General features: G+C 29.1%; 2 protein-coding genes across 2 annotated transcripts; one reads left to right on the top strand and one right to left on the bottom strand.

Annotated features, from left to right (window-relative positions):
- Positions 1 to 3,973: 3,973 nt before the first annotated feature.
- Positions 3,974 to 7,980, top strand: LOC125422503 (probable jasmonic acid carboxyl methyltransferase 2). Its single transcript, XM_016027815.4, has 4 exons — positions 3,974 to 4,114; positions 4,618 to 5,022; positions 6,416 to 6,676; positions 7,464 to 7,980. The coding sequence occupies exons 1-4, from the start codon at positions 4,040 to 4,042 to the stop codon at positions 7,821 to 7,823; spliced, it is 1,101 nt and encodes a 366-aa protein (XP_015883301.3). The 5' UTR covers positions 3,974 to 4,039; the 3' UTR covers positions 7,824 to 7,980.
- Positions 7,981 to 15,481: 7,501 nt separating this feature from the next.
- LOC125422652 (uncharacterized) lies at positions 15,482 to 18,984 on the bottom strand. Its single transcript, XM_060815017.1, has 6 exons — positions 18,518 to 18,984; positions 17,936 to 18,436; positions 17,648 to 17,713; positions 16,815 to 16,962; positions 16,204 to 16,643; positions 15,482 to 15,604 (listed from the first exon to the last, which is right to left on the bottom strand). Exons 1-6 carry the CDS (start codon positions 18,845 to 18,847, stop codon positions 15,482 to 15,484), a joined length of 1,608 nt encoding a protein of 535 aa, XP_060671000.1. The 5' UTR covers positions 18,848 to 18,984.
- Positions 18,985 to 22,863: the final 3,879 nt, after the last annotated feature.

Genomic DNA, 22,863 nt, shown 5'->3' with positions numbered 1-22,863 from the left:
CATCAATGCCACACTCAAGCAAATAAATAGCAAAAAGCCCTGGGTTCCTTCCAGTCTCATCATATCTACCATAAAACTCACCACCTCTATCAGACCTTACATCTTTTATTTTCTTATTCTTTTGAAGTTCCATCTTTACTTTAAACTCTTTAAAGGCAACTAAAGAATCTGACTTCTCACGAATAAGCTCAACATGTCCATAACGAGAGTAATCGTCAATGAAGGTAATAAAATATCTATAACCATCCAAAGCAGTTGGTGTAAAAGGTCCACATATGTCAGTGTGTATTAACTCCAAACCATCTCCATACCTAGCTAACTTATCCTTTCTTACCTTGGCAGTTAACTTCCCTTTCACACATTCAACACAAGTCAACAGATCAGAGAAATCAAGATTAGGAAGTATCCCATCCTTCACCAACCTTTCCATTCTGTGCCTAGAAATATGTCCCAAACGTTTATGCCATAACATTGAGGAATTGTCATTAACTCTTGGGCGTTTGGAAGCAATAATCATTAAAATATTATCTTTCTTCTCTTGCTTTCCCTTTAAATTCCAACACTCTATCTTCTTGTGTCCAACTTCATTGTAGTAGTCACACATTCCATTGAAGTACTCTTTTATTTCTCCTATCTGATAAGCATCATCATACTAAGTATTATTTAAAATGTCCAAATAATAATACTTCTTATCATATCAAACTTGATAAATTTCTTTCCTATCTTTTCAAGAAGTTCCTTTGCAGTATCCACTTTAGGAATACTAGCATATACGGCCATCCATGTAATTCTCCATCATCATCATACAGCACTTATTAGAGTGCTTCCAATCCTCATAAAATTTCTTAGCTACTACAGTACTCTCATCAGTCGGTATCTCTGGTGGATCTATCTCCAAAGCCAAATCCAATTTCATGAAGGTCAAATTCATAACTAAGGTTTTCTTCCATTTCTGATAATTTATCACATCCAATTTCATCATGGCAGTCATGGGCAGAAGGTTTGGGGTGCTACTAGCTGTAAAAATAGTAAACAACAAGACATTTAAAAAATTTAAGACAATTCAATTACTATTTTCCAGCCCCTCAACACAAAACATAAACATAAATATCGCTTAGGGTCTTTGTAGCACTAAAGATACCCTTACGCGGGCCAGGGACAGTCAATCAAATAACCACAATCAAATGCATTGAACTGAATCACCGACAGGGCAACTCAGAACCTGCAATACATGGCATTTAATTAACTTCCACTGCCATTCCAGGCGTCATACTAAGCAACTAAAACTACCGACAGGATAGCCTAGTTACTCGTATAGACCCTGGTTAATAAGTGGGAGAAAAATAACATATTGGCAATTTCATGAAATAGGCAAATATAAAATATCCCATCCACTATGCCAACATACATTACTTGGTATACATAATGCAGACAAAATAAGTCTCACGACAGGTGAGTATTTAAAATTCCACACTACTATACCAACTAGGCACAAAGCCTCTTTAGGGAAAGCTAACACAATCCAATTCTCCAAATATAGATATTTAATTTGATTCAATAAATTTAGAATAAAATAATTAAACAAATAAACAAATGAACTAATTACCAATAAACAAATAAATAAATAAAGAAACAACATTTTTTTAAAAAATAATAATAAAACAATAGATGAATAAATAATCAATAATAAATAAGTGATAAAATGATATAAAGATATATCAAATAAAATAAAATAAAGGTTTTTTTTAATTATTAACAATAAACAATAGATAAATAAATAAATCATCAACAAATAAATAAATAAATAAATAAAAAACAAAACAAATAAAGTTTTTTTTTTTTTTAATTTCGGGTTGCTGACGTCAGCAAGATGGCTGCTGACGTCAGCCTTCTTCCTCCTTCAGCCGGGTCAAGGACGACCCGGTTTCCTGGTTAACGGGTCGCACGACCCGCTTCCCCAACCCGGCCGGAAAACCACAAAATGCCCACCGTTTTCTTCAATTCCGGTGTCTATAGATTCCTTTCAGTGTGGAGAATATTATTCATGGATCAATTTGGCCTAAATACCCAGAAATGTTAACACCCAATCATCATGAAATTCGGCCGTCGAACTCCTCTTTTTTTTTTTTTTTTTTAATAACCCAAATTAACTCAAAAATATTCCATTCGATCCAAAAAGAAATTCCACAAAGAACCCAGATCAAAATTCGAACTAAAAAACAAGGTTTATATACTTTGCACAAATTTGATTCAAAAACCCGATTACCACTCTAGTTTCGCATCACAATTTTTTTTTTAAAAAAATTTTTATTTTAAGATTTTCATATCCAATTAAAAATAATAAACAATATAAAACACAATAAAGAAGAATTTTTCACCATACTCAGATCTTAATTCGAACTAAAACAAAAAACACATAATTTGCACAAACTCAATATAAACCCATATTGCACAAGAGAAGAGAAATTATTCAATAAAATTCCATCCTTAAAATTTGGATCTCCAAACAAGCCGCATATCAATATAACAACAAATTTCAACATAATTTATTATGTATATTAACCATGCTCTGATACCAATTGTAAGAAATTTAGGGATCTAAATATACATAATAAATTTCATAAATCATAAATTACTAACCTCCAAACGCAGCCATTGATAAATTAGATCTTTAATCCTGCAAAATAGAAACAACGTAAAGTAGTGCCTATGGACACACTATTCTCAAACCACTCTTAGATTTCTGAAAACCCTAATATCAAAATACCGTATGGCATATGTTTGTTTGCTTGCCCTAGACCTTTAAATAGTCTCTGCAAGTCAGACTTATCCATTAATTTTGACACATATAAAATAATAATAATTTGATAATATAATTATACTAGGAAAAATATGGATAAGTCATTGGGCTTATAAAGAGAGTTGGTCCTCCAGTCCAATGGGCCAACTGGAGTCTTATAGAAAGTGTGTGACCAAGGGCCCTACTACAAAATAATAAAATAAGTCAGTCCCATTAATGGCATAAATAGGCCCTGTAAGTGAGTAATTGATTATGCCAAGTTCACAAATATTAATTTAATTCAACACGCACAAAACATATTGAGGTGAATTGTCACTTTGTTAGAGAAATGTTCACAATGGTGTTATTAATACTCCTTTTGTTCAAAGTGGTCAACAACTTGCAAATATCTTCACAAAAAGCTTATCTGCTATCAAGTTTCATGAGATTTTGTCCAAGTTGGGCGCTGTTTACATCTTTGCACCAACTTGAAGGGAAGTATTGATAGAGAGAAAGGAATTAATAAATAAGGAAAGGTTCTATCTACGTGGATCTGCTGTGTAAGGAAACTTATACCCGTTAAGTGTGGTTGACTTCTACACAAGGATCTAATTTCAATTTTTATTTGAATATAGAAATTTTCTTAAGACACTCTTTAAAGGCCTTTTGTATCTAGCCTTATTGAGTAGTCTATTTCTTCTACATAAATACCACAGTATTCTTTCATATATATACAAGTATTACAAACCTTGTCAAAACTCTTCTTCAATTTCTTCAGACCTCTTGATGAATTTTCATCAATTACTTTTTTATTAGCTCTAGATATTTTTAAGGATTAAGATTTAAATAAGCATTTATGGTTTAGATGAATTTTAATAAAATTTACTTTGTCTTTCTAAAATTTTGTAGTTGACTAGGGTCAGATAAAACTCAAATACATATTGAAATCACAGTTTTTGTAAAGATCAACAGCTAATAAAGAAACTCCTCATAAAAAAATATCTCAATGTGATTTGATGAAAAACTTGACATAATCTTCTTTGTCAATTTTTATATTATTAAAATATTAAAACATAAAAAAGACAAAGCCATCTTTAAACATTAGCCGCTGAAATAATATAAAAAATTGATGAAGTTCTGAACTCCTGATAGTAATTATTAGCATTATCTTTCACTTGAAAATTCTTTTATATATATATATATATATTATGTGATGCATTTGTAGGTGTATTGACGAACAATTTCCGTGAAAGGTAAAATATGAACGTCGAGCAAGTCCTTCACATGAACGGAGGAGAAGGAAAGAAAAGCTATGCATCCCACTCACTTTATCAAGTCACTCTCTCTCTCTCTCTCTCTCTCTCTCTCTCTCTCTCTCTCTTCCAAGTTCTTTATACTCCCATTCCTGTTATATTTTTTTTTATTTTTTTATTATCTGTACTATCTATTATATGTTTCAGTTGGCCACATTTGATACTGTGGTTTAAAGATCTATATGAAAATATTAATAAAACAATGCTGATTAAATTGATTTTGATTATTTTTGCCTATAATTGCTACTATTATTCCTCTTTTTTTTTTTTTTTTTTTTCAATGAGATAAGTGCTAATAGTTGATTTTGCCCATTATTTATAATTAAATTGAATGAAAATTTCAATCTGGGTATGCTTCTTAAATTGACTCTTAATTATCTCTGACATGATTATGGGTTTTCCATCGTAGTTTTCTCGAGGAATTAGATTTAAATGCAAAGTTCAAATAATTATATATATATATATATATATATATGGATATATCATAAGTTTTTTTTTTTTTTTGGTTTTTGGATTTTTTTTCAGAGATCAGTAATTTCAATGGTAAAACCAATACTAGAAGAAACAATAGAGGAGCACTATTGCAGCCTCTTCCCAGAATGTTTGAAAATAGCAGACTTGGGATGCTCTGTGGGACCAAATACCCTTTTAGTAGTATCAGAGATTATGGATAAAATCCATTCCATATGCCAAAGACTGAAGCGGCCATCGCCTTCTTTTCAAGTTTTCTTAAATGATCTACCTGGGAACGATTTCAACACGGTGTTCAGATCATTGCCAGACTTCTACAAGAAACTGGAAGAAGAAAAAGGAAACAAGTTTGGGCCATGTTTCATTGCAGGAATGCCTGGATCTTTCTATGGCAGGCTCTTCCCTGACCAGTCTATGCATTTTTTTCACTCTTCTTATGCTCTTATGTGGCTTTCTAAGGTTTGAATCATTATACTTTTTTTTTTTTTGCCCCTTTATAATTGAGTTTTATGCAATACTATGCTATATTTATTCAATTGTACTCTTTTATGTATTCCTATGTCACATAGAAAACTATAAGAACCTTTGGACTCGTATAGACCACCACCGTTACATTTTTAAATCACATTTTAAATTAACTAGGCGGTGATAAAAGGAGATTATAATGGTAAATTCATCGACGCATAATGATAGGAGAATATAATATATAAATCACAATGTGTATATATATATATAATACAAATTCTTATATTATTATTAAGTTTCGATAATTTTTAAAATTATTTTTTGTCAACTTTTAAATCACTTTCAAATGTTGATATTTAAATATATAAATTTTAAACAAATGTATATATATATATATATTTTAAACAAATGTATATATATATATATATTTATAGAAAAATAAATTCTATTATTCTCCATCCTATTGATAAGGATAATGGGATAGATTGAAGGTAAGGTGAGAGGCATAATAGACCACCCACGCCAGAAAAAGGAACAGTGCACCCCAAAGCGAATTTTGAAACCGCATGTGCTACACAGTTATTGGCAGTGTGCGTAAACAAAAGGGAGAGGCCATTAATAGCAAAACTTTGGTCAGACTTTTTATTTTATTTTTTTTAAATGTTTTTTTTTGCTAGTGTGGCTGTTGCACCCAGACACCCCAACCCATCCCATAGACTCGAACGTGGCACTCACAGGCCAAGGTTGTGGATCTCTGCCACTGGAGTTCCATTGCGAGTCTCAAAACTTTGCTCGGACTTAAACCCATCAATAGCCCACTTTGAATTTAAGATATATATTTATGTATATATGTATATATAGGTAAAATAACAAACTCTTGTTTATTCTTATTTAAATACTATTTCACTTAATAAACATTATACAATCACATAAAATGTCTTGTTGTAACATGGTTGGACTTGGTTTTTTAGTTTTGATTTTGATTTTGATTTTTTATTTTTTATCTAATTGTGTATAATTTATCTAATTCTAGATATTTGTCGATGTTAATTGGTAATAGTTAAATTTGTTAAACATTTCAAATATCTTTAAACTTAAATTATAGGAAAACAAAAATAAAATTAAAAAAAAAAACTCAATTTGAAATTGTATTCAATTTGGTGTTTAAGTTTTTTTTCTCATAATTTTATAATGAATTGAAATGCTTAAATATTCTAACACTAAGAACATTTAAAATAAATAAATTATACACAATTAGGGAGAGAAAAAAGAATCAAAAAAAAAAAAAAAAAAAAACAACAACAACGTTATCAAGACACTTCAAGTAATCCAAATTAATTTTATGGTTGTTTGATTTTGTCGTTTGTAAAATTATATATATCTTCAGGTTCCAGAAGGATTGTTAAGAGAAGACAGAAAAGATTTGAACAAGGGAAACATCTGTATAGCAAAGACAAGCCCTCCTGCGGTGCATGAAGCATATTTTGAACAATTTCAAAGGGACTTCATAACGTTTTTGAAGTGTCGTGCAAAAGAGTTGGTACCGGGTTCCAGTATGATTCTCACAACCATGGGCTGCATTAAGACCGATGATCCCCTGAATATTTGGGAACTTATTGGATTGAAGCTTTATGGCATGGTCTTAGAGGTAAACACAATTCTTTTTCATTCACTTATATGTGATGTAAAAGGGTGTTATAAATATGTTTATAAGCCACAACCTTATAGCTAAGATATGGAAAACATATCAACTGATTTAACCTTATTTATATATTAAAGAATTGTTTTAAAATTTTTAAAAACAAACCAATAGCTAGGATATGAAAAGTATACTAATTAATCCAATCTTACCTAACTATTAAGGATGGTTTTACAATTTCCAAAATCAATTTTTTTAAAAAAATGCTTTTATTAATTGTAATGTCTGACTAAAAAATATATAAAGATGATTTTCTTGAAAATTTGAGAGGCACACCTAATAATACTTTCTTGAAATTATTTTCTCATAAGAGCGTTTTCTATATCTCCGTTCATTTTTGGATGATTGATAAAATGATCATATCATTTTAAAATATAATTATTTTCTTTTCTTTTAATTATTTATTTATTTATTCATTAATTTTTTGGAACAAAACAATAATGACTATATATATATATATATATCACATATATATTAAATCAACTATCATGTAAAACTTAATAATATATGACGGTACTCTTTTAAATATGATGGTATAATATCAAACATTAGACACGGATGGTAAAGAAGATCCAACAAATGTGATAAGAATCTATTATGCTAATCAGGGTTATCATTTGTCGAACAGTTTTTTTTTAACTTAAATCATTAATTAAGGAATATTTATCTGTCAACAAGTCCTCATTTTATACTGAAAACATCACAATATATCATAACTCTTTAATTGTAATAACAGGGCTTGATTGAAGAGGAAAAATTGGACAGATTCAATCTGCCGTTCTATGCAACTAGTGCAGAGGAAGTGAAGAAATTGGTTGAAGCAGAAGGCTCTTTTGGACTGCATAAGTTGGAATCCTTCAAAACGGATTGGGACACACACATAAAGAAGGCAAATAATAGCCTTGATTCTAAAGAAAGGGCAGCAATAATAGGAGCTGACATAAGGACCGTAGCAGAGCCTATTCTGGTCGCCCATTTTGGAGACAAAATCATGGACAAGTTATTTGATAGGGTCGGAGAAGATGTCCTGGATCACATGTTGAGGTACAATTGCCAGAATGTTAATCTTGTTATCTCCTTGACAAAGAAGGGTTAAGGACTATAATTGCATATGGACATCGTTAATAAGTTAGAATAATAATAATAAGTTATAATAATAAATTATGTACATATAGTCTTAATATATTGGAAATTATAGTCGAGTTTTCCATGGCCACATCTCAGATTTTGCATAAATGATCGACATATGACCAAAACTAAAGGTGTGATAGACCTTTTTTTTTTTTTTTTTTTTTTTTTTTTTTTTTTTTTAAAAAAGGTAATGTTGCCCACCTAACAAAATTTTATATACAATATACATGTTCAACGAAATAATTACTAGTTGCCCATTGCCTTTGTACTGCAATATGGTTGCTTTTGTTGTGTATCTATTATGTTTTTGATATTTAAGGAGAGAATTTGAGGCGGATAAATGCGGTTCTGCAACAATAAAAATAATAAAAAATAAAAAAGTTGTTTAACTACAATCAATTAATAATTTATTGTAGCTATAAAATTTAGTTTTTAGGCACAGAAAATGTGTTGGAAATAAAACAAGCAGTAAAATTGATTTACAATTAGAAATACCAAATAGTAAACAATAATAATAAAATAATAAATAATTATTTAGAATTTAAGAAGATCTGTTTAATTGGATCGAAATATGCAAATATGCTATCTTTAAAGAAGATACGCCTTATTTTGTATTGAATTGTCTAACATTCTTCTTTCAGAATATAATGATTTTTTAGAAATATTTTATTCAGCAAAGAATTCTCGCACATTCCTTAAAACTCCTGTAATGCTCAATATATATATATATATATATATTAAAAATATATTTGAAAATAGTAAAATACTTTTTGTAATAAAAATGAAATATGGAGGATTTGAGAGAAAGAGAGAGAATAGTTGATTTTCTATTATTGTGTGTTTCTAAATAGAAAAGACAGCTTCTATTTATAAAGTTTAGCTTCTATTTATAAAGTTTAGAGTAAGAATCTGTTATTGGATAATTTTTGGGAATAAAAATATTGATTTGTGTAACTTAATAAAAAAATATATATTAAAAATCAACTTTTTTTAAGGTTAATAAATATATAAATTAATATATAAGTTATTAGTAAATAAAATAGGCAACTAACTTTTACAAAATAACTAAATATATATGTTAGATAATACTATTTTATAGGAACTGATGTACTAAGTCCCAATTCAACTAAAATTGAATTATAGCATTAAAAATAATGTAGACTTAGTCTTCCAATAATATCCTTTTTCATATGATATATAACTAAATAATATTAATAATTTTTTAAATCAATTATAATAATCTCCCGCATATAATATATAACTAAATAATATTAATAATTTTTTAATATATAATATATAACTAAATAATACTAATAATTTTTTAAATCAATTATAACAATCTCCCATATGATTTAAAAATTATGAAAATATTTTTTTATAAAATAAATATACTTTGAGCATTTTTACGGTACGATATGTATAGTACCTTCTGGGTTTGAACCAATACTTAGTGTATATAAGTTTCTTTCTAAAAAAAATATAGTGAACAAAATCTTGAACTAGACTCTTTCAACCAAATTTTCACTTACAATACATATAGTACAAGCAATTCTTCTTGTGTTCTAGTCCTATATGCTCTTTAATGGTCATGTACACGTATCTTGTATCATGAGTATTTTTAGGGAGTAGCCTGATTTTCCATAGTAGCAACCATACAATTATACTCACTTAGATGAAATTTTCAAAGATAATATGTAATCAACTCCATGTAGATGTGCATGTCTTGGTTTCGTTCAAAGTTATACTCTTCCTATACCATTACAATTTTTAAGCAGTATCACCATAAGAATGAAACTAAGAAAGCCTCTTCAATTATTAATAGTGCTTCATAAGCACACACCTATTTCATGCTTATCCATTAAACCTTCTTCATGAGATCTCTAATTACAAAGGTCGGATGTCCACTGTGGTTACTATATTTATAGATTTCAGTCACATCTCCCTTGATGATTCAACAACTCGCCCACGCGTTAAGCCTTTTGTAAATGGGTTTGCAATATTCTTTTTAGATCTAATAAAATAAAGAAAAATAACACCATTTGTTAGTAAATGTTTAATAAATTTATGTCTAATCCTTATATGTTTCCTCTTCTCATTATTATTTTTATTCTTTGTCTTTGCAATAGTTACTTGATTATTACAATGCAAAGGTATAGCAGGAATTGGATGAAGCTGAATTAGTATGTCTGTTAGAAGACTTTTCAACCATTCACCTTCATTACTGGCAAGGTCTAAAGCAATGAACTCAACTTCCATGGGTGATCTAGAAATTACGGTCTGCTTTGTTGATTCCTATGCTACTACACCACCATCCAAAGTAAAAATATAACCACTTGTGACTTTATTTAATCTGAATGTGAAATCTAGTTAGTATCACAAAAACATTCCAAGATTATAGGAAAACCAATGGCATAATCAATTGTACCTTTAAAATAGTTAAAGATCTTTTTTCTATAGCAATTTAAGGATTACTATTAGGATTACTAATGTACCTTCTTAATCTATTAACAACATAAGATATGGTTTAGTGCAGTTAGATAAATGTATAAAGGAACCAATAATTTGAGAATATAAAAGGTGTGATACTGCAACAACTTTATTTTTTGTTAACTTTGAATTAAAATCAAAAGATGTAGAATATCTTCTTTAAAAATGTTGAAAATAAAACAAGCAGTAAAACTAAATTACAATTATAAACACCAAATACCAAAAAATAATAATAAAATAATAAATAATTATTTAGAGTTTAAGATGGCCTGTTTAATTGGATCGAGACATGAAAATGTGCTGTCCTTAAAGAAGATAGCTCCCTTTACAAGGGGTTGTCTAATGTCCTTTTTCAAAGATACAACGATCCTTCAGAAATCTTTTATGCAACTAAGAATTTTTACGAACTCCTTAAAACATCTGCAATGCTCGATATATATATATATATATACACCAAAAATATATTTGATAATAATAAAATATTTTTGTAATGATAAGGAAATATGGAAGATTTAAAAAAAGAGTATTTTGAGAAAAGAAAAGAGAATAGTTGATTTTCCATTGTTATGTGTTTCTAAATGGACAAGAAAACTTTTATTTATAAAGCTTGAAGTAAGAGTCTATTATCAACTAGATGATTTTTTGGAAATAAAAATACTGATTTTGTGTAACTTAATAACCAAAAAAAAAATGTTAAAATTCAACCGTTTTTAACTTTAATAAATATATAAACTAGTATATAAGTTACTAGTAAATAAAATGGTAAACTAACTTTCACAAAATAATCAAATATATATATTAGATAGTATTATTTTATAGGAACACATATTAATCATGTTCCAATTCAACTAAACAATGAATTATAAAGTTAAAAACAACTTAAATTTAATCTTCTAATAAAATACTTATTTATATATTATTTAACTAAATAATATTAATAATTTTTGAAATCAATTATAACAAAATGATTCTTGACCTCAAAATTATTGGCCCAGCAACATAGTAACTACACTTTTTCAATTATGGTTTAATTTTTAGCCACAAGAAATCTTTAATGCAACACTACCAAAATGTCACATAGAGTATCCTGTAAACATTGCGCCACCAAATTTACGCACTTGCAAATTCAATTATATTTTTCCAAGACAGCTTGTTTTGGATTCATGATGATTTTCTATAACTTATTTAGTGTCTGTTTAGCAGAGTTTTATTTTAAGTCAAAAGCTCTACTTGAAAGTCAAAAACTCTTTTATTAAAAAATAAAAATATTTGACAAAAGTCAACAAGCACTTGTTGACCAAAAAAACAGGTTTTTTAAGCTGTTTTAAATAAGTCTAAATTTTATGCTTTTCTAGAAAAACTCTTCTTTTTAACTTATATGGAAACTCAATAAGCAGTTAATATAACTTTTTTAGCTTATTTGGAAAATCATTAAGTATTTAATGCAGTATTTTTATTTACAACTAAATATTTATTAACTTTTTAATAAAATTTTTTTTTTCAAAAAAATCTATTATATAAAGCTCTACAGACTAAAACTCTATTTTCACCAGCTATACCAAACAGACCCTTATATATTTTTGCTCAAACCCCAAACTTTTTATTATACCCATGCACTTTAGTAGAAAACAATTACAAAAATATCAATGGTTCAGCGATAATAATAATAATAATAATAATAATAATAATTAAAAAACCATCGATGTCCAATCTCATCCTTTGTCAATAATAATAATAATAATAATTACAAAACCATCGATGTCCAATCTCATCCTTTGTCAATAATAATAATAATAATAATAATTACAAAACCATCGATGTCCAATCTCATCTTGCATCACTAAATCCCAAAAGATAGCTAGGAGGGTTCCATAGGTCATGACAAAAATACATATTTTCTAATTGTGCCAGTGGGACGGTTCCATAGAAAATAGTTGGACTGATGAAAACATGATTAAATTATACATATGCGCTATATGAGTAGTGGAGAACCAATATATACTATGTCTACTACTGAGGGTGGTAGCTTAATGGAGAATCCACTCAACTTTCACATCTGCGGGTCGAAGAGTTGAGATTTGAGTATTGGCAAGTCTCGTTATTGTCTCGGATGATCACAAACGCAATGCCGCATAGCGCAGGACTACGGTCTAATGCAAAGTGTGCTTTTTTGAATGGAAAAATGTATTATATCAACAAAAAGCAAGTAAAATAGAATGCCAAAAAAAAAAAAAAAATTAATAGCAAAGGAGCATGTGAATTAATCATTTTTTGTAACAGAGAAGGATTGATGTGCATACCTTCTTAGTGAGAGTTCTAAGTTCCTTATTATATCATCTATTAGCATCTGGTTTATGTAAATTAAGTGAAATACTATTGTAGATAAACCATGCTAATCACCCTTTTGTTCTATTATTAATAGCTAATACTGAATGTCATTATTCCTTTGGGAGAAACCAGATGCTAATGATTTTTGTTATGCTAATGACTTTTGTTATTAATTTTTACGTATTGGAGTAGAAGCTGAAAAAAAAATGTCACTCCCACAATTTATCTAATGTCTAACCAAAGATCTAGAACTATTTTTATGTCTTCAATTACAACCAAAATTCTAATGATTGATTCACCTCCATGGATAATAAAAATAATATAACTCTTTAAATTATATGCAGAAAAATATTTTTGAATAAAAATTATATGTAGAAATTATTCAATACAATTTGTTTAAAATCTAACCAATAAAGCTAACAATATGTGTTAGTTGAGCTGATAGTAGACTGCAACCTTAGAAACTTTATCTAATTAAAAATCAAGGATTCAAGTTAGAATAACTTTTGTTGAAAAATATAATACCTATAAAGGGATTAAATCTACATCCAACAAGAAAAGATACCTATTAATTCTTTAATTTTTAAATAGATATTAGACATATATACAATGGGATATGGAGACAGATATCTAACCGTCATGGTAATATTCAAAATTTATTAGTATATGCAAATTTTATTAGTATACACGATATTTTTTATTTGGATATACACACACCAAATAACGTTACATTCCACTTTGTTTGTATTCATAGGCCTAGCCCATTAGTTTTACATATGAGAATACTTATTCATATTCAAAGTTTAATTTTTGATCAGGATAAAAAATTTCTTCCTTCCCCATTTCAATTAAAAATAAAATAAAATCCACCTTGTGGACTATTCAATAATAAATCTACAAGTTAATAGTTAATATAGGTGTGTTCGTTTCACCATCTGTAAATTAGTTACATTATGAAAGTCTTAAACCAAACTTTTTTTCATAGTAATTTCAAAAATATATATATATATATATATATATTTAATATTTAAAAACAATAGCAAAAAATATGGCTTTCAATCTGGAAACATTATGCTCTTTATAATAATAATAATAATAAAGAGATAAATACACTTTAATACTTGGTATAATCACCAAAAGTTTAAATTGGGATCTCTAAGATCATTTGTAACATACTAATACCCTATGTTTTCAAAATCATTTCAAATTGATCCAATTGAGAATAATTTTAGCATATTCCATCAACTTGAGATCACATGTACCTCATGTGACCCCAAAAATGATTTTCTATATTTTTTTTCCTAAATTTTTGTTTGTTTATTTTATAAAATTTAAAAAAAGGATAAATACACTTTAACATCGTTTAAAGTCATTGAATATCATTTTAGGATCATTAAAATCAATTTTCTCACATTTATAAAAAAAATAGATGTTTAACAAAATTTCAAAGCTCAAAAAAAAAAAATTATGCACTAACAAAATTGTGAACAAGATAAAAATACCAAATAATAAAAAAAGAAATTTAACAAACTCAAAAAAATATTAGATATTCAAAACAAATTTGAAAGCCCAAAAAATACTTAGATAGTAAAAAAATTTTAAAAGCATGATAAAAAATACCAGATATTCAAAAAAAATTCCAAAAGCCTGATAAAAGTATAATTCAAATAATCTTGAAAGCTAAAAAAATTACTATTAAAAAAAATCTGAGTGTTAAAAAAGAATACCAAATATTCAAAAAATACAATATGTTAAAAGAAAATCTAAAAGTTTGAAAAAAATCAAATGGTAAAAAGTTATTAAATGTTTGAACAAATGGTACCTTTATTAAGATATTGAAATTTTTTTAAAAATTTGTATTTTTTATCATGCATTCAAAAAAATTTTTTATTGTCTAATTTTTTTTAATATCTATTATTTTTTGAAGCTGTTAAATTTTTTTAAAATATGATGAAAATATCATATTTCAAAAAAAATTTAACATCTAAATTCATTTTAACTTCTTAAATTTCATTAAAATTTAATAATTTTTATTATTTTAAAGAAATTAATTTTACAATTGCAAATCGAAATTCAATAATATTAAAAGGTACTAAAATATACTTTTTTAAATGAATAAAATTTTAAAAAAAATAAAAAATTATTTATGGGAATCACATGAATCGTACGGATTAATCTGTTAAACTTACTCTGGATGAATTTTTTTAATTTTTTTTGGGTAAAAAACTCTGGATGAATTTGAAATGATTTAAAAAAATATAAAATATTGATATATTATACTTATCTTAAAGGTCCAATTCAAATATTTATGATTGTATGGTTATAGAAGAATTAAATGCATTTATCCAAAAAATAAATAATAATAATAATAATAAGAGAAGCTCTGATTACTTTCATTGTTTTCCACAAAATTTCAAAGAACTCTTCTATTTTTCCTTAAAAAAAAAAAAAAAAATTTAACTCCTATTTTGTTTCTTTCGTATTTCTTCTTCTCATCATCATCTATTGCCAATATTTTTCCTCACTTTTAGAAATTCATCCAAGCCATTCAATCTTCTCGATCTTTTCCATTGGTTTTGCATTCAAATTCTTGCATTTCCAGTCAAAACCAAAAGTAGTTTCATTTCTTTTTGGCACATCGATTCTTAGCGTTTGCATTTCGTGAATGAATATGAATCTCCAATACCCATAAAAGTTGTGAAGCTGTTGATACAAGTACTTAGAGAAAATTTTTGGTACACCATTTTTAACTGAAGTAGAGGGTAGGTATTCGGTGTAGTGTAGAGCAGTGGCCGACACCGTGGAAGCTCAGTCGTAGTGGGGTCTTCTTCTCTGGTCCCTATTTTGACCGTTGTCTCTGAGCTCCAGTGCTTTTTCTTCAAGAATCAGAGAATACCAATATAGGCCAATGCGATGGAGACCCACCTGGACCTGGTAAATTTGGCTTAAAATAAAAACCCTAAAAATTTAAGGGTCTGTTTGGCTATATTTTCTGTTTTCTATTTTTGAAATATTATTTTCAGAAATGAAAACAGAAAACTGTTTTCTCTTGTTTTATGAAAACAAGGAGCGTTTGGCCATTGATTTTTGAAAACAATTTTCAATACCAAAAAACAGAAAATATGTTTGGTTACATGTTTTTAAACAGTTTTTTATTTTTATTTTTTTTTTATTTTTTTTCGGTTACATGCAAGGTTTTTATTTATTTTTCTTTCATACAAAGAACCTTATATATAATATATGTAGCTATAATATATTTATATATATTTACATAATATTAATTCATTTCCATATTAATGAATTATATACATATATAATATAAAATATATATTGAAATCTAATATAACTTTTTTTTTTCCATGGAATGTTTTTGTCTATTATTATATAATAAAACGTAGTTGATAGTATATAATAAAATAATTGTTGCTAATAGGAAATTAAATTTTATAAGTCTAATATAAAATCTCCAACTATAAATATCCATTAAATTACTAATTTTACATATGAATAACATAGTCATGCCACATTACTTGTGAAAGCTGATTTCGATAAGCTGCCATAGCTGTTGCTGCTTCGTCTGACAAATCTATACTATTGTTTGATCCACTTGTATTAGCTTCTTCATCTTCAATCTCTTGTTCTTCTTCTTCCCATTGTATAAACATAACATCATTTTGTGCCCACTTTCGAATGAAATTATGTAGTGTACAACAAGCTATAACTATCAGAGGTTGTCTACTTTGCTTGTAAGATGGCATCATTTTCAAAATTCGAAACCGCGCTTTCAACACACCAAAGCAACGTTCAATAACATTTCTAAGTGAAGAATGCCTATAATTAAACAATTCTTTTGGTCCTCTTGGTTGGCGACCTCTACCATGATATTCTTGCAAATGATATCTTTCACCTCGAAATGGAGGAAGAAAACCCATGGTACATGAAAATCCAGAATCAACAACATAATACTCACCTAAAAAGATACAAAAAATGAAATCATGTATGGAAATTTTTTATATTAAAAAACATCAAATAAGACAATAAAATTTTTTATGTTTATCTTCTTTAGGTAATGGAAATTTATTCTCAGATCTTGTAATTGCATCAAGAAAAACTCTTGAATCATTTGCAGTGCCCTCCCAACCAGCATAAACGAAAGTAAACATCATGTTGAAATTGCATGCACATAAAACATTTTGAGTCACTATAGATTTTCTCCCTCTATAGCTAACTTGCTTTTCAGCAGGAACATGTGCGCTTATATGTGTGCCATCAATTGCACCAATACATTTCTAAAAACACCAAAATATTATAGTATTAGTTTTAAAAAAGTAACTAAGAATAACAAAATTCATAAATTACATTTACAAAAGCAAGTATTTACCTCAAACCATGGAAAATATTTTGGTTTGTTGACGATATGTGAAGGCAATGGAGAGTTTGTATGACATATCAATTCTTTTCCAAGTCTACATATTGCTCTTAGTGTCAAAGTGAAATGTCTATCCACAGTTTCAAGGGAATGTTGAAAACGATCCGCTATAAATCTCATTCCCACATTGTGACCAATTATTATAAGAAACATAGCAAGTGCTTCTTCATCTCTAATTTCTTTAGTATCTTTCAAATATTCATGTTGCTTCAAACAAGTACAAAGAGAAAGAAAAATATTTTTGTCCATTCGAAACAACTCATAGCATGTTTTTTCACTCCCATTCAACAATTCTGTTATAAAATTTTGACCACTCAACATTGAAGTTCTTTGAGGTATTTTTTCTAGAAAACGTTTAGTGTACTCACATACATCAAGAAACATCATAAAGTCTTGAAACTCTTCATCTGAACTAGAAGAAGAGGAACTATTTATATCATCCATAGATGAGTTTTACCTATTGTCCTTCCTGCATATAATATTAAAATATAAATATATATTAAGACGAAATAATTAAAAGATCTCAAATTCTAAAACAATTTAACCATCCAATAATCAAGCACACCATTAACCAAGTGTAGGCAAACATAGCATTCATTTGAACATATCATCTAAACATATAAAGTATAAAAATCCAAACATATAAAACATACAAAAATCTAAAAAAATCCAAACATATTATTCCACAAACATTAAACCGACAAAATTAAATCCTAATACATCAAATCCGACTACAGATATAATTATGATATATGATAATCTAGCTAAAGACTATCTAACCAAGCCTTCTTCCTAGGCGAAGACATATGGATAAATATCTCTCTCCAATCTACCTCTCTCAACTTTTCTACTGCTTTAAGATAAGTAGCATTGTCAACTCCATCTATTGCTTCAAGAAGGCTCACACATGTAGCAATGGAACAATCTTTTGCATTACCAATACTATTATCATCCACACTATAGGAACTTTTATATTTTTCTGCCTTAGCTTTAGCAACTTCTGTCTTTGCCTTTACTGTCTCAGTCCATGTTTGGATTGCATCACTCATTTGTTGTGACCTAGTTTCCTTTTTACTTCTACATTCTGAGCTAGATGATGTAGTGCGTTTCCTCAAATTGCTTGTTAATTTATCGAGAGTAGAAAAGGGATCATCACGACTAATGTTAACATGTGCACTCTCAGCCTCCAATTCCATCTCATCATCAGTATTGGGTGGATCACTAGTAGATGCGTGACAAAACACTCCAGTAGCAGTTGACTTGTTAAATATAATTCCTAATAGCTTGTAATGCTCACATCCTTTCTTTCGAAATTGAGTTGCTTTAGGATGCACCTACAAGAATAAATAATATATTCATCAACGTATAATAATAATAATAATATATTGTATATCCTCAAACGAAAGTACATATACCCGTATATAGTTTTGCCATATTTCATCTGTAGCATTCACAGTATTAGTTTCAGCATCCCAACCAAATTCAGTTTGTTGCAACAGCTCACTAAACTCACGATGCTTACTTCGAAGCCTATTGAATTTCTGCTTAATTTGCTTCATGTTGTAGTTTCTTTTAGACTTATTATTCAGAGCTTCAAGCATATTAGTCCATTCCTTTGAACTGAACTGACCATCTTTCATACCACCTTTGTTTATTAAATCTACCATAACATCTATATAAATCTTTTCATTGGTAGCACCCCATAGAGTTGAATCATCACCACCGTCATTTTCCATAGTTGACATCGCACAAATATACTACAGAAAAAACAAACAGCAGAATTGAAGCAATCATCATAAACATTTCTAGGAATTTAAAAGTTTCAACAAAGGGAATCATCATAGAAAGTGAGAGAGACAAATTCCATGCTGACACAAAGATAAAACAATCAATGAAAAGGCAAGAAAGATAATCAACGTGAACATATTGAACATGTGCAACTTATAATAATATATATATATATATCTAAAAGATTCATCCAAATAATAATAATATATATATATATAAAAGAAACCCACCACAAGAAATTTCCAACTATATATATATATATACATGTAATTTCCACCTATATATATATATATATATACATGTAGAACTTGGACAAAATCCATAAAAGCACACGGTTCCATATGCTTTGTTTTCTTTTTTTGTTTTTGATATATATATAAACATGTGAAAAGGTATCCACATGTCTTTTGTTTAGCCACACAAACTTTTTCTTGGCTCCATGCATATATATATATATATATATATGTATATATACACAAACATGTCAAAACATCCCATCCTTTATCTTTTTTTTTCTTTTGTTTGTATATGTATGTATGTGTACATGGTTTCATGTAAACATAAAAGGTGTCCACATGTCTCTATTAGGCCACACTTGCACTTATAACAAATCTGTAAAAAAATTAAAGAGAATAATCCATAATTATCCCCATGAAAAGGAAAATCCAATGCGTGTGTAGGTAGGTAGGACCAGAAAGATAATGATTTGTCTATTCCAAGCAGCCAAACAAACAACAATCCAGAAAATTAATGTTGCAGACCCAAAGCTTTAGGCGTCCTTGTCTCACAGAAAAAAAAGAAAATACCCACACAAAATTATCTTCTGTATAGCTTTTTACCCAGATCACCAAAAAAGCAAAGGCATAGAAAAGGGAAATTCAATATGGCAATAAAAATTCAGTCGGGACTTATTGAAGGACTAATTAACCCCACCATTTTTTTTCATTCTCTTTAATGCTGCAGCCGTATTTGGACAACCTTACAAGAGGATCCATCAAATAATCATCTTGGGTGTCCTCTACTGAAAAAATGGAGAAGAGCTGGAAACTAGCTTTACTCCTCCTGCATATATTTCTAAAAGACTCTGCTTTTGCAGCTGGTGTTGGTGTTGGTGCTACTATTGGCAATGTAGGTGGAAAGGTTGGTGATGGGATTGGCAATGTTGGTGGAGGAAGTGGTGTTGGTGTCGGAGTTGGTGTTGGTATTGGCAATGGTGGTGGTGGTGGTGGTGGTGGTGGTGGTGGTGGTGGAGGAGGGTTTTGGATAGGTGGTGGAATCAATGGCCAAGTCCCATCTGGGTCTCCTCCTTCAAATCTCAACAGAGCTTATACTGCCCTTCAAGCATGGAAATCTGCAATCAGTGATGACCCATTAAGGATTTTGAAGACTTGGGTTGGGAATGATGTTTGTTCTTACAAAGGGGTTTTCTGTGCATATCCTCAATATGAAACTTCTGGTCCTGTAGTTGCAGGGATAGATCTCAACCATTAAAATCTTCAAGGAATTCTTGTCAATGAACTATCTTTCCTCACTGATATGTCTCTTCTCCATCTCAACACCAACAGATTTTCAGGCAAGAATTATAAGTCCAGAACCAGAAACTGAGCCAACCTCTTCATCATCATCATCAACATCTCCATGAGAAAAAGAGAGTTTTACCAAAAACCACTATTGTAAAAGAGGTGGGTGAAGTGAAATAGCTGTATTATTAACTAATAGCAATTATTATTCAGAACTTCCTAATTTAATTTCTTTGATGGAATTGGAATCACTATTGTCCCGACTAAATTTTTTTTGCCATATCGTGGAATTGGTATGAGACTCAAAGGCTAACCAAGAAAAATTCACAATCAATAATAAGCAATTAAACCCAAATCCAAAAAAATTACAAACACAATTTATCAACAGATAGAATCCAACCAATATTGAAAGATTTGAGAAGCGAGGAAAACCTGATCGGTGAACTTCGGCAGAGATCTGTTCGAAATTTGTTAAAGGAACGGCTGACTATTCGAGATCTGTTCGATGAAGGTTAGCTGGTGTGTGTGGGTAGACGAGCGGTGAACGTTTCGCAGGCCAGTGAAGGAGCTGGTCGAGCGACGAAGGTGAGAGAACAGAAGAGAGGCCAAGGTGAGAGAACAGGTGGAAACATCTTTTTGATGTTTTCCCAATTTTGTTTTTTTTTTAACTTATTTTCAGAATTTGTTTTTAGAAACAAATGGCCAAACAGGTATAAGATTGTTTTGGAAACAAATTTCTGTTTTCAAGAACAGAAAACTGTTCTGAAAACAGCTGGCCAAACAGGCCCTAGGTTTTTAGCCATTGCAATAACTAAATATAGAAATTTTAGTACCAAAACTAGTACAAAAACGAAGAAGTGGTTTAGAAATAGATGCAGGAAGAAAGCCATTGAGAAAGAACTCGTAGAAGGTAGTATCAAATGGACTGACCAACAGACACAAGTCATAAGTGCAGTTTCTTTGAGTCGTTCTATGTTCATTATGGGCTCGGCTGGCTGGAACTATGGGTGAAAGTGTGAAAGTAGAGGGGAAGAGGAGAAGAGAAGAGAAAGGTGCAAAAGGGAAAGGGAGTCCTGGGCAAAATCCACACGTGAGCAACTCAAAATCTGGGCCATTCATGTAAAAAATGAAATCTAACGGCTCCCATTTTGTCTATATTTTTTTTCCTCAATGTGTTTATGCGGGGTGGTCCTCATTGTAGACACCCTATATATATATTTTTTAATTCTGGCAACGCAGTTGGTGTCATGGAAAATAATTAATGAAAACCTAATTTAATAATAGTTGTATAGTATTTTTATTACTATTTCTTTGGATAAATATTTTTACATATTTTTATACCATTATTATTAAAAAGATATTATTTTTAATCGACGACGAATAATTACTAATGCATCATATATGTTAAACAGCAATCTCAAAAGAGTCCGCATGCTCCAACAATGATCTTTTATATAATATTAATGGTGATAAGTAGCAAAATTTGTTATTATTTTATATTTTAACATGCAAAATAAAAACAAATTTAAATAGTACTGGTAGAGCAATTCTATAAGCTGCACTTTTTATTTTGAAAAATTCTTTAAAATTATCTGTGTAGGTGAAAATGTACTTTTTGAAAGAGAGAGCGTTGTTGAAAATATTCTTAACATCTATTTATTTATTTTGGGTAATAGAGATGTTCCAAGCACCTCTGTTTTTTTTTTTTTTTTTGATGGAAATGATGTTCATAACACTTAGTACATATGACTTAATCCTATGAAATAGTATTTTGTTGCTTTTGTCAATTTTAGCATAAAGTTCTTTGATTTGCTTAAGAGCAAAGATGAAACAATAGAGAAATATATTCTCTATAAAATGAAAGTTGAGAAACAACTCAATAAGGAAATTAAAATAAACAATAAAGTTGGCAAGTGTATAATACCTATTGGTGAATATTGTGCATAAACTTAGAATTAAACATGAATTACTCATGTTACCTTAGTGGAATGATGTGACTGAGTGAAAAAATTGTATCTTGAAGGAAATGATGAGTTCTGGATTTTTATAGGGAAATTATTTTGTTGGTAAAATAACTTTAAAATAAAGTGTCACATAAAAGAGAACAAAATACACCATATGAGATATGGATAGAAAAATAATCTTTCTAAAGATACCTATAATGCAGGGGGTGCTTAGTCAAAATCTTCGTAAAAAGGTGAAAATAGATCTAGAATTTGTTGATTGCATCTTCATTGTCCTTTGCATGTAATAGTAATGCTTAATGATTTCTTATGTATAATTTTGAAATCCTTAATATACACAAAATTACGATAATGCAATTGAGGATTGCATTCAACATGGTTTTCCATGTCAATCTAAAAAGGGATGAGTTAGTCTAAACGAATGTATGAGACTATGAATGAAGATGGTCAAGACCAAGAACTAAAATAAAAGATTAAGAATGAGCCTAG

The sequence above is a fragment of the Ziziphus jujuba genome, chromosome 2 (genome assembly GCF_031755915.1).
Source record: "Ziziphus jujuba cultivar Dongzao chromosome 2, ASM3175591v1".
Lineage (NCBI taxonomy): Eukaryota > Viridiplantae > Streptophyta > Magnoliopsida > Rosales > Rhamnaceae > Ziziphus > Ziziphus jujuba.
Note: the sequence above shows the minus strand (reverse complement) of the source record. Positions and strands in the feature narration are given on the sequence as shown.

Excerpts from the sequence above, each read along its gene's own strand:
- LOC125422652 (XM_060815017.1), bottom strand. The coding sequence starts at position 18,847 with ATGTCAACTATGGAAAATGACGGTGGTGATGATTCAACTCTATGGGGT. Across the intron at positions 16,963-17,647 it reads GTGTGCTTGATTATTGGATG|AAATGTATTGGTGCAATTGA; the intron begins GTTAAATTGTTT and ends TGGTGTTTTTAG. Across the intron at positions 16,644-16,814 it reads GTTTACTTTCGTTTATGCTG|GTGAGTATTATGTTGTTGAT; the intron begins GTTGGGAGGGCA and ends GTATCTTTTTAG.
- LOC125422503 (XM_016027815.4), top strand. The coding sequence starts at position 4,040 with ATGAACGTCGAGCAAGTCCTTCACATGAACGGAGGAGAAGGAAAGAAA. Across the intron at positions 4,115-4,617 it reads CATCCCACTCACTTTATCAA|AGATCAGTAATTTCAATGGT; the intron begins GTCACTCTCTCT and ends ATTTTTTTTCAG. Across the intron at positions 6,677-7,463 it reads TTTATGGCATGGTCTTAGAG|GGCTTGATTGAAGAGGAAAA; the intron begins GTAAACACAATT and ends TTGTAATAACAG.